Below are 19,205 nucleotides of genomic sequence, written 5' to 3'. Positions count from 1 at the left end.
ACTGTTCGCCCTCCATGACCTTTGTACTCTTTGAATGCAGGCTGATTGGAGCCATTTCTCTCAATTCTAAACTCTTCTTAACCACTGAGATAAAACGACATCTTAAAAGGAAAGTAACTTGGGCCGCAATCATACACACAACTAGACCTGCCATAGGCGTGAATGCTGGGCGGATTTTTTTTTTTAAAGTACCCGAGGGTACATTTTTATTCTTTTCCCCCATTATATACTACAGACATACATACAAACAACACCCAACTACCCCCAACAACATATAACATATAACAAGAGACTTTTATCACTTCTTCTGCTTATTAAATTTCTAAATTCATTATCTATTTTACTAAGCTTATGTTTTCTGCGTTCTCAAATTACTACATTTATCTATCAGTTGCGTTTACATGATACCAATCATAGAATCTCTTCCAAGTTTTTTGAAAAGTCCATTCTGTACCGGCTCTCATCTCAAGTGTCAGTTTGTCATTTCCCGCCGTTTCAAATAGTTTATTCACGTACTCGTGTTTCGTTGGTATTTCCATTATTTTCCAATATTTGGCATATACTATCCTTGCAGCTGTCGACATATGAACGATCAAATACCTATCTGCTTTATCAAAGTCTTTCGGAAATATATTCAATAACAGTATCTCTGGAGTAAACAGGATATTAGTTCTTGTTATTTTTTCCATTATCTCATGAATCCATCTCCAATACCTCTTTGTAACATCACATAGCCACCACATGTGATAAAAAGAGCCAATCTTATTTTTACATTTCCAGCATTTATCAGAACAGTTACTATTTTGTTTAGCTAATCTATCTGGTGTAATATACCATCTATAAAACAGCTTATGTTCTCTTTATATGACACAGCATTAGAAGAAGAAGAATGCTGGGTGGATTTAAAGGGTGCGATCAGACAACATCTGGGAAATGCCCTGCAGCCATTGGCAACCCATTCTGCTCCACTGCAGAAGCGGAGTTAAAAGACACTGGGGAAAATCTGGTAGAAAACGGGTTGCGACGGGCCATGGACAGATTTTCCCATGTCTTATTGCCGCAGCGCGCTCTCATGGCGTCAGGATGGTCTGATCAGTCCATCCCGACTCCGTGCTGTTGTCCCCCCCCCCTTCTCAGTATGCACATCATCACAAACTCCACAGGGAGCCCTCAGTGCGGAGATACGATTAATCGATTCCTCGTTTAAGCGCATTGGAAACAAATGGCAAAAAAAAACCCTGACTCACTCGTGGTTGCGTCTGATCTCGCAGTGGCGGGCTGTGCTTGCAGCTTCCAAAGACTGTGTGATCACACAACTGCGGGTCAAATTCCTCTGAAGGAAATAGCCTCGTCCCCCCCCCCGTTTTTTCTGGCGCGTGTGCCCACAACCTCAGGTTACATTAGCAGATGTGTAACTGGTAGGGAAATTTAGCAACCAGCAAAGTTAAACAGATCTTGCCAGAGAGACGAATTGTGTTGATAGGTCTTTCTTTTCAAAGACTCCTAGTCGTATTGTTGGCTTCTAGTTTGGGAAGGGCTGCCTCCTTGACTGAGCTAGGGATGGATGGGTTTGGTACTGGGCCTACGGGCAGCACTGCTGACTGGGGGGAGGCAGAATACAGGCAAATATTTTACTTCACCCCATGTGCAGTGTTGCAGCTGGGGTAGGTAAACAGTTTGCTTGTATCCCCTGGAAGGAGGCAACAGAGACAAGAGTTACATCTGCCCCTTCCCTGGATACCAGACAATGTCTGCCATCTTTTCTCAATAATGTATTCACTGCAGTCGGTAAGCCACAGAGAGACTACATCACCCCAATGGGGAGGACTCCATTCAGTTAAAAATAACACACTTTGTTAAGATTACGGAACAATAAACAATGTGTAGTTATGTGTCATTCTGCTCTCGTGTGTATGTAAAGCGCCATCAAATTGCAGCCGACTAATGGTGACCCTGCCAACCTAGCAGTTCGAAAGCAAGAAATTGCAAGTAGATAAATAGGGACCACTTCGGTGGGAAGGTAACAGCGTTCCGTGCGCATTGGTGTTTAGTCATGCCGGCCACATGACCACGGACACGTCTTCGGACAGCGCTGGCTCTTCGGCTTTGAAACGGAGATGAGCACCGCAACCCTAGAGTCGGATTTGACTGGCTTTCGAGCAAGGGAACCTTTACCTTTTTAATGGTGACCCCAGCAAGCAGCTTTCAAGGCAAGTGAGAAGCAGAGGGGGTTTGTCGTTGCCTTCCTCTGCAGAGCCTTCCTTGGTGGCCTCCCATTCAAGTACTGGCCCTGCGTAGCTTCCGAGGTCTGATGCGATCAGGCTGTACCATGCTGCCTTCCCACCCACAGTTCTGCTCTTAGGGGAAAGGAGAGGAGAAGAAGCTCCACACCCTGATGTCATGGAGCAGGGCATGGGGCTGTGTGATGGCTCTGTCCTCACCCAATCCCAGTCTCTACATGCCCAGTACAGAGATGTCTCTATCTTACTGCTCAGTATGGTGCCCAGTGGCATTTCATGTATTATTTCTACCAACTCTGCCAAAGTACCTACTTTCCCTCTGCCTATACAGTAGGGATGTGAATCTAAACTCTGGCAGGGAGGATAAGGGAAGGGTACAATCCCTATGCAGTTTCATCCCATTTGGATGTAGGGCTGCCACCCTCCAGGTGGGGCCTGGAGATCTCCTGGAATTACACTGATCTTCAGACGATGGAGAAAATGGCTGCTTTGAAAAGTTCACTGTATGATATTATACCCAGCTGGGCTCCTCCCTTCCTCAGCCCCCCCCCCGGCCCGGCTCCATTCCCAAATCTCCAGGAATTTACCAACCTGGAGTTGGCAACACTATTTGGATGGGTGTCGGGGCCAAAATGACAGGTAGAAAACTGAACACAGTGGAAATGAAAAATAAATTGAATATCAAAAACTACAAATGCAAATCAAAGTGGGGGAAAACACTAAACACAGGGAAAAAACTTTCTGTGTTTCTCCCGAACTAGAAGTATCACTAAGCAGGCTTGAAGCCTTGGCTTTATCTTTGATTCCTCCCGTCTTTTGCTCCCTGTATTCATCCAGCTGCATCATTCTTTACTACATTAAAGGCCACGCGCATTAGTGATGCCACATAAATAATCATACTGCTGTCTAAAATGCTGATGAACATGATAATAAATGCTTTCCTCCTCAACCGGGTGCAGAGCAGTTTGAAACATTAATTGGGAAAGGCTTTTGTATCTCATACAGCAGGTGGTATAGAAAACTAATTTCAGACAGCAAATACTTCTAATGCCCTAAGCGCTTCTGAACTGGGGAGATTTGTCCTGCATTAACACTCCTTATTTTGATTTTCAAATCAGGAACAGAGATATCCATGAAAACAAAAAAAGGACAAAGAAATCCAGACTCAGTTCTTATGTACATTCCACTCATATATAGTTGTTACAAATCCAAGTTGCTTCCTAAGAATACTGACTCTGTAGGCACCGCCAAACCACTCAGGGATGACTGCAGACAAAAGATTCCAAAGATTCTACTGGGTAGATTCAGGCCCAGAGCAGATGTTGTAGAAAGCATGTGGCTGATGCAGAAAGCAAGCCCGTGTCTTCAGGATGCTGCCTGTATCCCATGATAATGGCAGCATGTATGCTTTCACATCGTTGCATTGCACATTTCCCCACCTCCACTGAGTGTGCCCTAACCTGGGCAGCCTAGGCTAGCCCAATCTCCTCAGATCTCAGAAGCTAAGCAGGGTTGGCCCTGGTTACTATTTGGGAGACCACCAAGGGATTCCAAGGTTGCTAAGCCAAGGCAGGCAGTGGGAAACCACCTCTGTTAGTCTCTTGCCTTGAAAACTATACGGGTTGCCAGAAGTTGGCTGTGTCTAGACGGCACTTGAAACACACAGCATTCAATGCATTGGTTGCCATTTTCTGGGCCAGGCAAACTTGCAGCCTCACTCATTTTGTAATGGAGAGACAGGAAAACGCTATGCAAGACTGCTATTTTCAGTGGCAGCCACATGTGTCCTGTAATGTTTTTCTACTGGCATAAAGGTGACCCGATGCAAAGGAGGCAGAGCTCCTCTCTACATTTTCTTGTGCAATTGTGAGAAAAGCTGCATCTTCTGAAACCTTTCTTTCTACACACCACTAAATGTACAAGTGCCTGGTCTTCCTTTGCATCTGTTAAGTATTTTATGGCTCTGTGCAAACATAGCACAAGTGGACTTCTATATCGGGTGCAGAATACTGCATCCAGACAATCCTTGAATTCTTCTTTGACAAAAGCCCTGCCAGCCAAAAGATAGGTGCACTCGGGTATGGGTGACATATGGTGAAATCTTCTAGGCATGTTTCATAAGATTTCCAATATTTGGAGCACAGGAGGGCTTCAGTGACATATGTTTTCAAGATAATGGAAACAAAATAAAATAGCAGGCCAGTGTATGCAGATACGGTTTCTAGGAACAGCGGGCAACCAGCAGGAGGGCACCCCTCACTGGCGATGTCATTACATCACTGGTGACAGGTCTACCAACAACTATTCACCACTGGTAATGTATGGAATATCCAAGTTCAGAGTCAGTCCACTTCTGATTACTAGATTCTGGGGATACTCACCACACACAGTTTATGTTTCAATCTGAAAAATAAGTCCCATTAAACTTGACAGAAGTTATTTCTGGAGAAGCATGCGCAGGTCTAGGCTATCAGGTCCATACGCCTGATAATGGGATGAGAAAAGGCCCCTGGTGTCTGCGGGAAGATGAAAAACGTAGATGGGCAGGGAGCATTTTTGGTTTTAGCTCTTGCATCATCTCATATGTTTGTTTATGTATTTTCTTTTCTAACAGAGTCCAGTGTGAAAGACATAATAGTGCTGAAATCCACATTGGGTAGGCTGTTTATTTCCCACTTAATTTCTTTAGGTTTGTTATACTGGAGGGAGGGAGTCCAGGTCATAGAAAGCTCATAAATTAATGGGGATGTCAGGAACCAAGGTGAGCTCTTCAGAGCATTCATGCTTGCTGTACCTCAAGGATCAGCACAGACTTTGGCGATAAGAGTCTACACACTCTCTTTTCAATGTCAGCTACCTAAGGGAGGATCCCTATATGTACTTACATGCTTAGAGTGCTGAGAAGAAGGCCTGTGCTCATTGCTCTTAAGTGCCAATCATATGTCTCTAGAAACCAGGCTGTTTTCAGGTGGCTGGTATATTATCCTGACCTAACAGGACCTTTGGAACAAACAGGGGTACTCGTGTACATTATAGACAGGGCTGGTTCAAGGTATTTTGTCATCCCGAGCAAGGTACATGCATTGCCTTCTCCTGTGCTGCCTCTGTCTGGGTCCAAGCCTATGACAGTGCTTGGGCCCATCTAACAGTGGGGCAGCTCCAGGAACACTGCCTGTCATCTCCTGCACTGCAAATGGCCACGAGCAAGCTGAGCACCTGCCTTGTTGTGCAGCCCCAAGCCATTTCTTAGGTGGCTTGGCTGATTAATGGCAAAAGTCAGCCTCATGTGCACTGCGGGGGAAAACTACTTGCATGTAAACATCCATCCCAACAGCCCAGGCTTCAGAGCTGTATACCTGAGAAGACTTAAAATCGCCAGTGGGAGATTTATTTTCAGAGAGAAACGCTCAGAGAATTTGCAATTGGGAAAAGGTATCTAAGGGGCTGTTTCACAGAGTCAGCAGCAAAGGGTTAGGGGGTTGCCCACACAGAGCTGCAGTCCGTTTTGTCTCTCTGACAAGTATCAGTTGCACATTTTGAAACGCCTAACTTAATGGCATTTGCAATTCATCGTTTTAGGGCTATAGATACTTTAAAAATGTTAGGGATGCATGTGAAAAAAAACAATGCATGAGGCAGCTCACAGATGAACAGAAATATCCAGCTACAGTTAAGCACTTCAATATTTGTGTCCAATAGAAGTTCTGATAGGGTTCCCAGTTCTGGGTTTGGAAATATCTGGAGATTTAAGGGTGGAAAATGAGGCGGTTGGATTTAGGGAAGGGAGGGAACTCAGTTGGGTATAACGTCATACAGCCAGCCTTCCAAAGCATGCATTCTCTCCAGGAGAAGTGTAATAAATGTGTTAGATAAATAATAATCTATGTAGTCTGGAGGTCACTTGTGATACTGGGAGGCAATTCTAAGTTCTGAGTATGTGTCTCTCTTTTCCATCAGAATTAATGGGCCTTAAATGTGCTTAACTTTGGGCTGGATCATGTGCAGAATTTGATTATGGGAGCGGGGATAGTACCTTGTCATTAAGATGATTAGCATGGATTTAGCTAGTAAAAGTAGACTGGGGCCACCATACAACAAAACACAACCACAGTGCAATCAGCTGGCTTAATGCAGCACTTCCAACATCACTGTATCCTTTTGCCTTCATCTCTTGTATTGATGGGAAGAGTGTCTGATCAGAGCCTTTTCCTCAAAGTTACTTTGTTGTTTTTTTTTGTACTTTAGCAGTGCTGTGTGCAACTCAGTTTGTCTTTGTCTGCTCAGGTTGCTACAGATACAGCTACATCATGGCGGACAAAGCCCTAAGGCTGAAGCGCCCAGATTACCTGGCCTCCAGTTGTCTGTGGCATCTTCATGCTCCCAAAGGTCACATGGTCAAGCTGCGACTGGAGTGGACCCTCTCGGAATGCAGGGACCGGTTGGCTATGTATGACGTCGCTGGGCCCCTGGAGAAGCAACTCATCACTTCGTAGGTAGCCTTGATATTGTGGGGGCATACCCACTACAGTCCCAGGTGCCAGCTCTACTCATACACAGAGTGCAAAGGTGGAACCTATACATGTCATGCTGTTCTGTGACCATTTTAACAGACGTCTTTCCTGTAATCTGCAGAAGTAGCTGGAGAAGTAGAGGGCTTTTTTACCCTTCTCCCATGCTACCCCCCTCCCCTCGATCACCTCCCACTACTGGAAAAATATGGGTAAATATTCCTTAGCTTAGATATAAACAGCTTGAATGTAGCAATTGGGAGAGAGATTGCAGGGGGGTGGTATGTATGTTAAAAGCCCGTCCCCTTCCCAGTGATGTCCCCCTGGAAATTGTTGACCTAAGCGTTGTAATCTAGAAGGGGCAAGGGGAGGAAAGATCATTTTCAGTGATCAAGGAAATCTCTCTTAGGCTGGTCCAGGCCTGATTTAAATGGGCTCTTGCCAGGACAGAAGCAGCCATGCAGCTTTACAGGCTGGCTGGTAGCATGTTGAAACAGGGCATATTTCAATATGGCTGTAAGTGCTAGAATACCAGCGATTCGTAGCTCGCATCGGGTGGATGCTGCACCCGCATGCTGATGTGGTACACCTTGTATCCACTTCAGGTCCAGTTTAAGCAAAACTCCGCAGGAGTGCAAAGCCACACAGGCTGTCAGCTTCATGTTTATATGAAGATGTGGTGCTGATCTCCAGCTGTTCATGTTGGTTTATAAATATATGATACGGAAAGCTTATCAGGAAATGATAAAGCCTGGGTGAAGTAAAATGCCTACAGAAGGAATTGGATAAACATTTTGCTGGGACATGGGGCTAGATTCAAAGAAAAACAAAGTTAAAATCTGCAGATTGCTCTCTGTTCTATCAAATATTCACTACTCTCATTTTTCTTTTCTTTTTTTAGATGCCACCTGCTGTACAGGCTGGCTGGTAGCATGTTGAAACAGGGCATATTTCAATATGGCTGTAAGTGCTAGAATACCAGCGATTCGTAGCTCGCATCGGGTGGATGCTGCACCCGCATGCTGATGTGGTACACCTTGTATCCACTTCAGGTCCAGTTTAAGCAAAACTCCGCAGGAGTGCAAAGCCACACAGGCTGTCAGCTTCATGTTTATATGAAGATGTGGTGCTGATCTCCAGCTGTTCATGTTGGTTTATAAATATATGATACACTTCTCATAAAGGTAAAGGTAAAGGTTCCCTTGCTCGAAAGCCAGTCGAATCCGACTCTAGGGTTGCGGTGCTCATCTCCGTTTCCAAGCCGAAGAGCCAGCGCTGTCCGAAGACGTTTCCGTGGTCATGTGGTCGGCATGACTAAACACCAAGGTGCACGGAACGCTGTTACCTTCCCACCAAAGTGGTCCCTATTTATCTACTTGCAATTTCTTGCTTTCGAACTGCTAGGTTGGCAGGAGCTGGAACTAGAGACGGGAGCTCACTCCATCATGCGGCACCCGGGTCTCAAACTCCTGAACTACCGACCTTCCACAGCCTGCAGTTCAGCATCTTAACCCCTTGAGCCACCACAGCTTCTCATAGTTGACCCAAAAACATGGTTTATTCCACTGAAGCCTTATGAAGGGAAGGCCAGTGATTCAGTAGAAGCACCAAGCCCATGCTCTTTAGGTCAACATTAATAACTGGATCTAGTACTTAGAAGAAAAATTTCCAAATCAAAAAATCAAATGGGAGTATCTGTTTGGACTATTTCCATATCTGCTTGATTAGTACTTATTTCCATTTTGGACATTTGCAGTATCGTATAATTTAAACATTTCCCCTAAATTGGTAACAATTGGTGGTTTTATTTATTTCACTATTGAAAACATTTATATCCCTCGTGCTTCAGTAATTTTCAAATATTTAAAAAGACAAAACAGTAAAGATTACATAAAAATAAATTTACGATCCGCTACAATGATCTGTTCATACTCTCAGCCAAGGCTATGCCCTTTAAAGGTAAGAAAAGCCTTTAATGTTTGAGTTAAGAGTTGAAGCTTCTATATCTAGTATGACTATATGCCCCTCCCTCATAGTTAAGCTTGTTTGTATTGATTTATAAACTGCCTTTCAAGTCCCCAAGGGGGTATTTACAACACAATTAAAATACAAGAAAAAACAAGTAAAAAAACCAGTAAAATAGAATAAAATTTCACTTAATTGTTTTAATTGTTGTTTTCATGACTTTGTCTGTTTTTAGCTCTGATTTTAAATGCTTTAATGATAATGCTGCTAGGTTGTTGTTGGTTTTTAGTTGGTTTTAATGATTTTAAAATGGGCTTTTACTATGTATGTTTTAATTTGTTAAGCTGCCGTGGTGGCTGTCGTGAAGGCAGAAAGGTGGGATAGAAATGCTGTAAAATAAAAACATTAATTAATTTGAAGTACAATAAAAATCAAGACGATTCAGTTTCCAGTTGTGCCACTCTATTTCTTACTAATCCAATTCAGAGGCTCTAAGGCAGCTCTTCAAACCCACCCAGAACCCTTTAGGCAGGTGGCTGCTCTCAACTTCTTAGGGAGAGAATTCCCAAGTTGGGAGACAACAGCTGAAAAAGTCCTTCCCTCTGCTGAGGCTGGTTCCTGAAGAAAGGCCCTGTGGTAGGGTTACCAACCTCCAGGTGGTGCCTGGTGTTCTCCTGGAATTACAGCTGGTTTCCAGTTGACAGAGATCAGTTCCTCTGCAGAAAATGGTTCATTTGGAGGGTAGACGTACACTTCCAAGTGCCCTTCATCTTCTCTCCAAATCTTTCCAGCTTGTCAATACAAATGCTCCTGTGTCTTCATGTTCTGCCTCAGGCTGTATGGCTGTAGTCGTCAGGAACCCGTGGTAGAAGTCCTCTCTTCAGGACCTGTCATGTCTGTGGTCTGGAAGAAGGGGATGTACAGCTACGATGATCCGTTCATACTCTCAGCCCAGGCTATGCCCTTTAAAGGTAAGAAAAGATCACAGTGACAGAAGGACTGAAGTGGATGAGGGCACAGGTGTGTAGAGATGGCACAAAGGGAACATTTATCTAGCCCAGAGGTGTCAAACTCATTTGATATGGGGGCCGGATCTAACATAAATGTCACTTTTTGGGGCCAGGCAAAGGCCATGTGAGCCATAAAACATAATACTAGGTACTGGAGATATAAACTGCATAAAGAACAGCAGCTGGTAAGCGCTGAGTTGTGTATCCTCACTGTAAGGCCCCATGGGCTGGGAAAGGGGGCGCAAAGGAAAACCCATATGGGCGGACTGGAGAGCCAGTGGTCCAGCACTGGGCAGACGCTCCCACGCTGCTGACTGCTGCAGACAAGGTTGTTCTGCCACGCTGAAGCCACAGTCAGAGTGGCTCTGCCCACTCCCCCACGAACAGTCCCTCCTTTCCTCTAGTTGCTTGCAGGCGGCATATGAGCCCTGGATGGGCCGGTTCCGGCCCCCAGGCCTTATGTTTGACACCCCTGATCTAGCCATTAGCTCCCCTTGCAAATCATTGTACATATTTTTACAGTCTGTTTTTCAGTTACCAGCATTATAGCTGAGATTTCACAAACTGATGTTTAGTGCAGTGCAGCAAGTTACACAACAGCTTGCTACAGGAATCCACTTTTCTCTGGAAGAGAACACTGAGATAGGGACAGCCATTCAATAAGAAGACAGGATATCTGGCTGCCTTATACTAAATCAATGGGCAAGACGAGAGTGACTTTCAATACGGTGCATGTTCAGGGTTTTGCTTTGCATTTCATGTATAGTTCTGTCATCGCAGCAGGGACAAGGCCACATTTCTCAAGTTCTGTGGCAAATGTTATTATCTTTCCAAACTGGCAAGAGGATACACATTTGCTGAAAGGAAAATAAATGGACTTCAGGCCGTTCCTTCATTACTTAGTGGTTTGTTTCATTCCTATAAGCCAGAAGAGAACACGGCTTCCTTTTTGGCTGCACTGATAAGGAGGGTTGCCAACTTTTAAGTGGGTCCCTCTAGCTGTTCCTGTAATATCAGTTTGATCTGCAGCACATAGCAAGGGAATGTTTTGCCACGAAAAGCTTCAGCTGCCCATTTCCATGCATTAAACTGTGGTTAAAGGGACAGGGCATTTTTCTTCTGGTCCTATTGGAAGGAAGGCCCTCCTCACCTCCTCCTTCCTGGACTGGGATGCAAAGCTGGGAGCTCAGGGTGCCAAAACGACAACCTTATTCTAATTGACAGTCCATAGCAAATTATTCCTTGAGCTCTAGAAAGGGACACACACCTGTCTGCCTTTCTGATGAACGCTGAAAAAACACACTGGATTTCCCCCCAAATAGGACATGGACAGTGTTCCCTCTAAGCTGAGTTAGTGTGAGCGAGCTCACAGTTTTTGAGCCTCCGGCTCACACATTTTTATCTTAGCTCAGGAAGGATAGGGCTCCAGAGCAAACTAATTCATGCAGCAGCCAAATCGCTCGCTCACAACTTTAATGCCAGGAGCTCACCAAGTAGAATTTTTGCTCACAGGACTCCACAGCTTAGAGGGAGCCTTGGACATGGAAGGTGTTGCTTAAAGTGAAAATTTCACACCACATCCTTAGAAGCAGCCTCTCGCTGTGAATCGGGAGAATAAACACAAGCAACATGTTTTTCTGCAGTTCATCTGGCGTGAGAACATTTCTGTCTTTTCAGCCTGCCAGATGAATCTGACGCTGCGGGAAAGCCTGGAAATTCAAGGGAACATCAAGACTCCCTACTACCCCAGTTACTATGCGCCCAACACGCAGTGCACTTGGCACATGATGGTGAGATCTTCTTGTCCCTTTCCCACACAAAAATAGGCTGCATGTGAACTTGAAAAAATAATACCGTAACAAGGAAATCATCATTTCATGAACAATGCGCTTAAAGGAAGGTACCTGTGTTTTCTTGGTTTGCCCAATTCCCTTAGCATTTGAAAGTGCCATCTGTGTAGTCAGACTGTTTGTCCCTCGTGTCCTGAAAGGTCCACGCTGGCTATTCAGGGCCTTCCCAAACCTGCTGCCGGACATCAGCCACAGAGATGCTGGAGACTGAACTCAGGGCCTTCTGTAGCACAGGTGCTTTTGAACTGCGGATCCTGTCCTTTTTAGACCTGCTAGACCAGCATCCAAGAAAACGCGGTGTTGCCTGTAGCAGGGCCCGACAACCGCTGGCTTGGACTGTGTCTCTATGTTCAGACTGTACAACAATCTGAGATCAAGGTGCTATCAGACACGGATGGAGCTTGTTCCTACATGCTCCCCTCACTCCTTCCCCCTTCCCTCTCAGTGAACTGGAGTTTGTTCCCCCCAGTTCCAAAGTGGAAGTCCAGTTGGTAAGAGAGAATACAAACTCGTTAATTCAGGCACCTATATTCAAACATCATGGCAAGCTTGATTCATGGCTTCCCAAACCCATAAGCCTTCAGTTGTGCTCCATGGAGTGAGGGCACTGTGCAAGCATGAGAACAAGTTACCTCTGTTAGTCAGGTTGTCTGAATGAGGCCACACATAGACTTTCCACCTCTCCCTTATGTGTTCTTATTTATCTGTTTGAGAAACCTGGGCTGAATGGGGAGTGCTCTTCTTGGGCACTGTGATGCAAACTCTATTCATGGACATTTCCATTTCCGCAGGTTCCGTCTCTGGAATATGGAGTTGTCCTTTGGTTTGATGCTTACACTCTCAGCAGACAGAGAAGTGATCAGCCATGTACACAAGGACAGTGGACCATCCAGAACAGAAGGTAAACAAATACCACGTTGGCATGTGTACTTAATGGTCCTTAAGCGAAATGGCCTTCTTCACGTACAATACAGTTCGTATTTCAGTGGGTCAGAATTCTCTCCCAGGTTTCTGTATTTCTTTTATTTTTATTAACCATCTTTCAAGAAGGCAGCAGCTAGGAAATGTTCTCTCCATCTGCTCCTGCTGCATCATCTCCTTGGTATTTTCCTTTCTGGCTCTGTTCTTTTAATGGCTGCATGACAGGCAGACATTCAAGAGATGTAGCTTGCCCTTTCCTTGTCAAAAGAAATCTGCATTGGTTGGATTTCTGCCAACAGGGCTGCTTTTTAGAGACATCACGCCACTAAGTCACGCCCGGCGAAACGTTTGTTTTAAGAATGTATTTATGGTAGAAAAACCAGGAGAAGATTTGTATATGATATGTCAAACTGTGGTATGAATGAAACTAGACAAGCATAGGGATTTTTCTGATGAAGAGGCGAAACGATTTCTTCTGATTGCAACTGATTCACTTGCATTTTGATAGAAGTTCACCTTCACCTGAAATTTACCATTCTTTTGTGTATTAGTATCTGCTTTAATATCGTTGTATGTTATAATATACTTTGATATGCTCAAGCACTTTGTTCTATCAGTCTGCAGATCATGACTGCAGCACGATCCTCCAGTCCATTTTCATGATCTGAACTGGCCCCATAAAACTGCCGTTTGGTGAAAACTCACTGGCACTCTTTGTGCTGTCTGCACATCTGCCCCAGTGAATTACATATACTAGTTTGGCGGGGGCCATTTCGGGTCATGAAAATGGCGCAGGGAAGGAGGTTTAAATCCTGTGTGCCTGCTATATTTTTTTTTTTTTAAAAAATGCCTTGGAACTCCAAACGTGGCACTCCAGGCATCATGTCTAGTTTGGCACTTAGCCTCAACAAGCACTTGAGAGGGGGTTTATATGGATCAGGGTCATGGGGCTGGGGAGGGAGGGGGCTTTCCCCATACACCACTTTCCTGATCAAAACTGCTGTCTCTGAGCTTTCGTTTGCCCCAATAGAGGGGAAAGGACAGGCACAATACAGGTATCCTGGGACGGCAGTTGTGATTGTATTGATGTGTACATTTTTATCCCTGACCCTGTCCAAGGAGCTCAGGTGGCTGCAGATTGTCCTTCCCTCCTCCGTTTCACCATCACAGCAATCCTGTGAGGTAGGTTAGGCAGAGTGTATGTGACCCAGTGAGCTTCCATGGCAGTCTAGAGATCTGAACCTGGATCTCCCGGATCTTAGCAGTGCTTTAACCACTACACTACTGGCACTGTCTTTCTCCCTCTCTCCCTAGCTCAATGCCACCCCTCTCAACAGCTGTCTTTTGAAGCTAAACAAGACCATCCAGGAGTCTTAACAAAATTTGTGGCAGGGGATGAGCTTTCTAAGTGAGCCATGACTCACAAAAGCAGTTCAAGACCCAAGTTGCCGCATGACGGAGTGAGCTCCCGTCTCTAGTTCCAGCTCCTGCCAACCTAGCAGTTTGAAAGCAAGAAATTGCAAGTAGATAAATAGGGACCACTTCGGTGGGAAGGTAACAGCGTTCTGTGCGCCTTGGTGTGTAGTCATGCCGGCCACATGACCATGGAAACGTCTTCGGACAGCGCTGGCTCTTCGGCTTTGAAACGGAGATGAGCACCGCAACCCTAGAGTCGGACTTGACTGGCTTTCGAGCAAGGGAACCTTTACCTTTAAGATGCTACTGAACTCTTACTCTTTTCTGTTGCTATAGGCAGGCAAACGCAGCTACCCATCTTGATCTACATCCAAGAGTCTGTTCATCATCTCCAGCATCGTGCGCAGTTTAGCTCTTAACCTCACTTTTAAACAACCTGTCCGTCTTCAGTGTCATAAAATGTGTTCGATTCTAGTCCAGTCACTCCTTAAAGACAAACAAGATTTCCAGGGTATAAGCTTCTCAGTCAACACTCCCTGACCCTGACCCAGAGAGGAGTATTGATTCTTGGATGCTTAGCCCCTGGAAATCGTGTTGGTCTTTAAGGTGCTGCTGAATCTGAACCTGAATCTAGCGTTTCTACTGCAGCTACCTCCCTGAAACAATCTTCATAAAATGTGTTGAAGAAGAAGAGTAGGTTTTTATCCCCTGCTTTTCTCTACCTTAAGGAGTCTCAAAGCAGATTACAATCCTATTCTCTCCCTTCCCCACAGCGGGCTTTGTATGGGGGGCTGAGAGAGCTCTGAGAGAACTGTGACTGGCCCAAGGTCACCCAGCAGGCTTCATGTGGAGAAGTGGGGAATCAAACCCAGTTCTCCAGATTAGAGCCTGCCACTCTTACCCATTATTCCCACGCGGCTTGAAGGCAACAACTACTGAAAGACTCAGGGGTATTTGTCCTACTTTTGTTTTGAAAACTAGGCTGTGCGGCCTGCGGAGTTTGCAAGCCTATGCTGAAAGGATTCCTGTCATGTCCAGTGCTGGCATCACCATCAACTTCACCTCTCAGATCACCCTTACCGGGCCTGGAGTGCAGGCTGCTTACAGCCTATATAATCAATCTGACCGTGAGTACTACCTCCTCAAAAATGCAATTCAGCTCAGTTCTGTGAAATATTACAGAGCAGTTAAATCACACCGTTGTTACGAGTTTGGCTGCCGATTAGTATGAATCAGGGGCCTGTTGCCGTGGTTGCACCTGACAGACTAATGGGTAGTAAGGGACTGAAAAGAACATTAATATTCCTTAATGACGAAGGACGCCTTTTTTAATGGCCTGGAAAGCTCTTTCCCCTATGTTCCGAATGTGACTTTACTGAGAGCTCCTGGGAGGAGCTGAGAAACTCTCTGTAGCAAGTCAGGCTCTGGGAACAGTGTGTGTGGAAGAGCTTTGGGTTCAGCTGGCCTGGAAACCACTGGGAGAGCCACAAGGGGTCTGCTCCATTGCTCTGAGGATCAGTTGTAAGATTGGTAGCTTTCCTGCCTGTGCTTATTTGCTTTCATTTTTCTCTGCTTATATATTTGTAAATACAAAATATGTTCCACAATGGTGTAAGGCTCCTGTGTTCTGTCATCTAGCTATCTAGTTTGGTGTAGTGGTTAGGAGCGCGGGTTTGATTCCCCACTCCTCCACATGCAGCTGCTGGTGTGACCTTGGGTCAGTCACAAGTTATTTCAGAGCTGTCCTCTCAAGAGCAGTTCTTGAAAGAGCTTTCTCAGCCCCACCTACCTCTGTTGTGGGGAGGGGAAGAGAAAGGAGATTGTAAGCCGCTCTGAGACTCCTTTGGTTAATGAAGAGTGGGGTATAATTCTAATCTCTTCTCTCTTCTCTAAACTGTATAGTGCTACCCCATGCCAGGGATCACCAACATATTGCTTCTGAGTCATGAGAAATGCTCCCTCCCATGCACAGACAGACACACCTGGTTGAAGTAATTCTAAGTTAAGTGTTTGAGAACCATGTTAGCAGGAAGAAACTGACATTATTGATGTATATATCTTTAAACAGGCACAGCTGAGATTGCAATATTACTTGTAAAGCACAGCATATGGTTGTATGTGAGTGTTACCTGTTAGAATGATTTCAAAACAGAATACAACACATTGTTTATACATGGCGCTGCGTTGTTTACGCTAGTGTTACCCACTGTGTTCCCGGTTTGTATTTCATCACACAGACACACCAGCATGTTATCAAGTTTGTTCTGTTCTAGAAACAGAACACGGGCTAAAGAAAGCACTAGCTATCAGCTAAGGAGCACAGAGAAAAACCCAGTGAAATAAAAGGTTTTTTAAAAGCCCGCAGCAGATCTTTTTGCAAAGCCCTCTTGGGCCCTCTAAGGGATTCACAAACTATTCTGCAGCAGCTGACGAGCTACTGACTGCTCATGGCCAACCTGCTGGAGATCCTTGCCACAGTTTTTCACCACTTGGAAGGGCAGGGGGAGTGATTAACTTATGTGAGAGGTTTCGCAGCTAGGGCATGGTTTTATTTATTTATTTATTTATTTTTGTATTTATACCCCACCCTCCCCGCAAACGGGCTCAGGGCGGCTTACAAGAGGGCAAGATATGCCCATGCATAGAAACAGGATAAAAACAGTAAAAACCAATGAATATTACAAATAAAGTGCTCAAATTTAAACAGGATGGTCATTCATTAGAGGTTGGTGGTTTTTCATGGAGGTAGGTAGTGTTCAGTAGATGTTAAACTGTCCGGTCCAGCGGTACCAACCCAGCGCTGTATTGTGGCCAGATCTTCCGTAGGGCGATCTCCTTGCCCCATTTGTTGCCAACGCCGCTGGTAGTGGTGGTAGTGGTAGTGGCGGCTCCTACATAATGATTGAATGTTTGAAGACGGTGGAGTCTTTTTATCCACACTTGGCATGCTGATTCAGCATCCCAGATTACGATATTTACAAGACGTGATGTGAGCAATATTGATACTTTGACCAATAGCCAGCTTGGTGTAGTAGTTAAGGGCAATGGACTCTAATCTGGAGAACCAGGTTTGATTCCCAACTCCTCCACATGCAGCCAGCTGGGTGACCTTGGGCCAGTCCCAGTTCTCTCAGAACTCTCTCAGCCCCACCAACCTCACAGGGTGTCTGCTGTGGGGAGAGGAAGGGAAAGTGATTGTAAGCCACTCCAAGACTCCTTCAGGTAGTGAAGAACGGGGTATAAAACCAATTCTTCTCCTCCTCCTCCTCCTCCACAATGATCAGTACAGGGATTTGACGGCTACTTAGTAACTGCAGTCCCCAAGGGTAACAGGTCCTCTTTTTGAGGTATTGCCAGGTTTAGTCTGCCATTGCCGGGGAACATGAGGGCTGGAAGAGCTCTCTGTATCACCTAAAGTAGATTGAGGGTCCATTTCCCACATTATATGTTTAAGGTCTATTCCGACAAATGTAAAGTATGGTTATGACTATGTACTGTAATGTTATATAATCATCCCTGCCAGTGGGGGGTGCTGTTGCACAATTAAGTGTTTGGACTGGTTCTGTATTGTTTCTTGTTATTCTGTGTTCTGGGGGGAGTTGACTGCTTACCAGTTGTAACTGTCTTAAGATCTGTGTTGGAGATAGGATTACCAACTCTGGGTTTGGAAATTCCTAGAGATTTGGTGGTTGTGCCGGGGGGGAGGGTAGAGTTTGAGAAGGGGCAGGAGTGTAGCAAGGATATGATACCGTAAAGCCCACCCTCCAAAGCTGCCATTTTTCTTCAAGAGATTCTGGGAGATCTTCTGGCCCCACCTGGAGGGTGGCCACCCTATCTGGACACCACTCAGAAACTTTTTTGGTGTAGTGGTTAAGTGCGCGGACTCTAATCTGGGGGAACCAGGTTTGATTCCCCACTCCTGCACTTGCAGCTGCTGGATGACCTTGGGCAAGCCATAGTTCTGATAAGAGCTGCCTGTGAAAGGGCAGTTCTTGAAAGAGTTCTCTCAGCCCCACCTACCTCACAGGGTGTCTGCTGTGGGGAGGGGGAGGGAAAGGAGTTTGTAAGCCGCTCTGAGACCCCGAGTGAAGGGCGGGGTATAAATCCAATCTCCTCCTCCTCCTCTTCTTCTTCTTATTAAAGTTGATTCCTTAAACAAGTGTGTTATGGAACACCATCCCGGAGTTCTCAGAGTGTACACTCAGTGGCAAACCTAAGACTGTTAGTATAGTGAAATGGCTGTAAGAATAAAACTACAGATTAGAGTCCCCCACAACTGGATCTCCCATGGTATATTCAAATGTCTCAGTGAGATAGGTAGGCTATAAGTGAAGTAAATAAATAAACTGGCATCAGAGAAGCCAGAATGAGTCTGACAAAATGTCGTTGTGACTCTAGGATAAACACAATAGTGTGCAAATTAGAATTTCCAGTGGAAGCCTAGCCTTCTTGGGGTTCACTTGCAAGTACTGAACACACAGCAATGTGAACACTCCAACTTGGGTCTGCTAGACATAAGGTTAAGCTTCTTCGAAACTAAAACCAGTTATGTGTCAAACCTGATCGGACCCATTGATCTAAGTGTAAGTATTAAATTACAGCAATGCAGCTTGTCATACTTCCCGTATATTGGTCATCATCAAATCTCACAGTCAGTGTTCCAGGCTTTTAAAATGTATTTTAGGCAAGAAGTTCTTAATTCTTCACCACACTAGACAGAAGTTTGGCAGTTTGATATTATCATGCAATGCAGGTGTGTTTTGGAAAGGCTGTGAGTCCATCTTTCCTTCTCATGTCTCCACATTTTATAATGGATATGTTTGCGGTACAAATGGGATTTGAATAAATAACTCTAAACTATATAAGATGCAGCTATAATGCCTTCCAGTCATTGAGATGATTTTTGATTTAGCAAACTTTCTCTTTCTTTTGTTTTAAAGCATGCCCTCGGGAGGCCCTTTGTTCTGTGAATGGCCTGTGTGTCCCAGCTTGTGACGGGATCAAAGATTGCCTCAATGGACTTGATGAAAGAAACTGTGGTAAGTGACCTCTTACTGGATTGGATCAAGCAATGTGCAAGCAGAAACATAAATGGGCTTAGCTCAGTTCCGCCACTGCATGCTCTTCTGCATCATCTAACACTTTCCTCCCTATAGTGCTGAAAAATTGCTTGCACAACATCTTGCACAAGCAGAAACACAAGTGGTGGATATAGTAACTCTGACTCAGCACAAGTCGCTAGGGTAGTCTCCCCCCCCCTTGTCTTTTTTTTGTCTTCCTGCCTGCTCCAGAGCT

The 19,205-nt window shown here is 45.1% G+C and overlaps 1 protein-coding gene across 1 annotated transcript in view; it reads left to right on the top strand.

Annotated features, from left to right (window-relative positions):
- Window positions 1-4,854: 4,854 nt before the first annotated feature.
- The window catches only part of TMPRSS6 (transmembrane protease, serine 6), a gene marked incomplete at its 5' end in the record, with an annotated part of 28,618 nt that continues 14,267 nt past the window's right edge, over window positions 4,855-19,205 (top strand). The window contains 7 exons of the mRNA XM_015426472.1: window positions 4,855-4,896; window positions 6,525-6,729; window positions 9,548-9,684; window positions 11,401-11,513; window positions 12,365-12,474; window positions 14,892-15,037; window positions 18,851-18,949. Of these exons, the coding sequence (XP_015281958.1) occupies window positions 4,855-4,896; window positions 6,525-6,729; window positions 9,548-9,684; window positions 11,401-11,513; window positions 12,365-12,474; window positions 14,892-15,037; window positions 18,851-18,949 (852 nt within the window). The remainder of the gene's footprint in view (window positions 4,897-6,524; window positions 6,730-9,547; window positions 9,685-11,400; window positions 11,514-12,364; window positions 12,475-14,891; window positions 15,038-18,850; window positions 18,950-19,205) is intronic.

The sequence above is a fragment of the Gekko japonicus genome, unplaced genomic scaffold, assembly GCF_001447785.1.
Source record: "Gekko japonicus isolate JY-2015 unplaced genomic scaffold, Gekko_japonicus_V1.1 scaffold1105, whole genome shotgun sequence".
In the NCBI taxonomy this organism is placed as follows: Eukaryota; Metazoa; Chordata; class Lepidosauria; order Squamata; family Gekkonidae; genus Gekko; species Gekko japonicus.
Note: the sequence above shows the minus strand (reverse complement) of the source record. Positions and strands in the feature narration are given on the sequence as shown.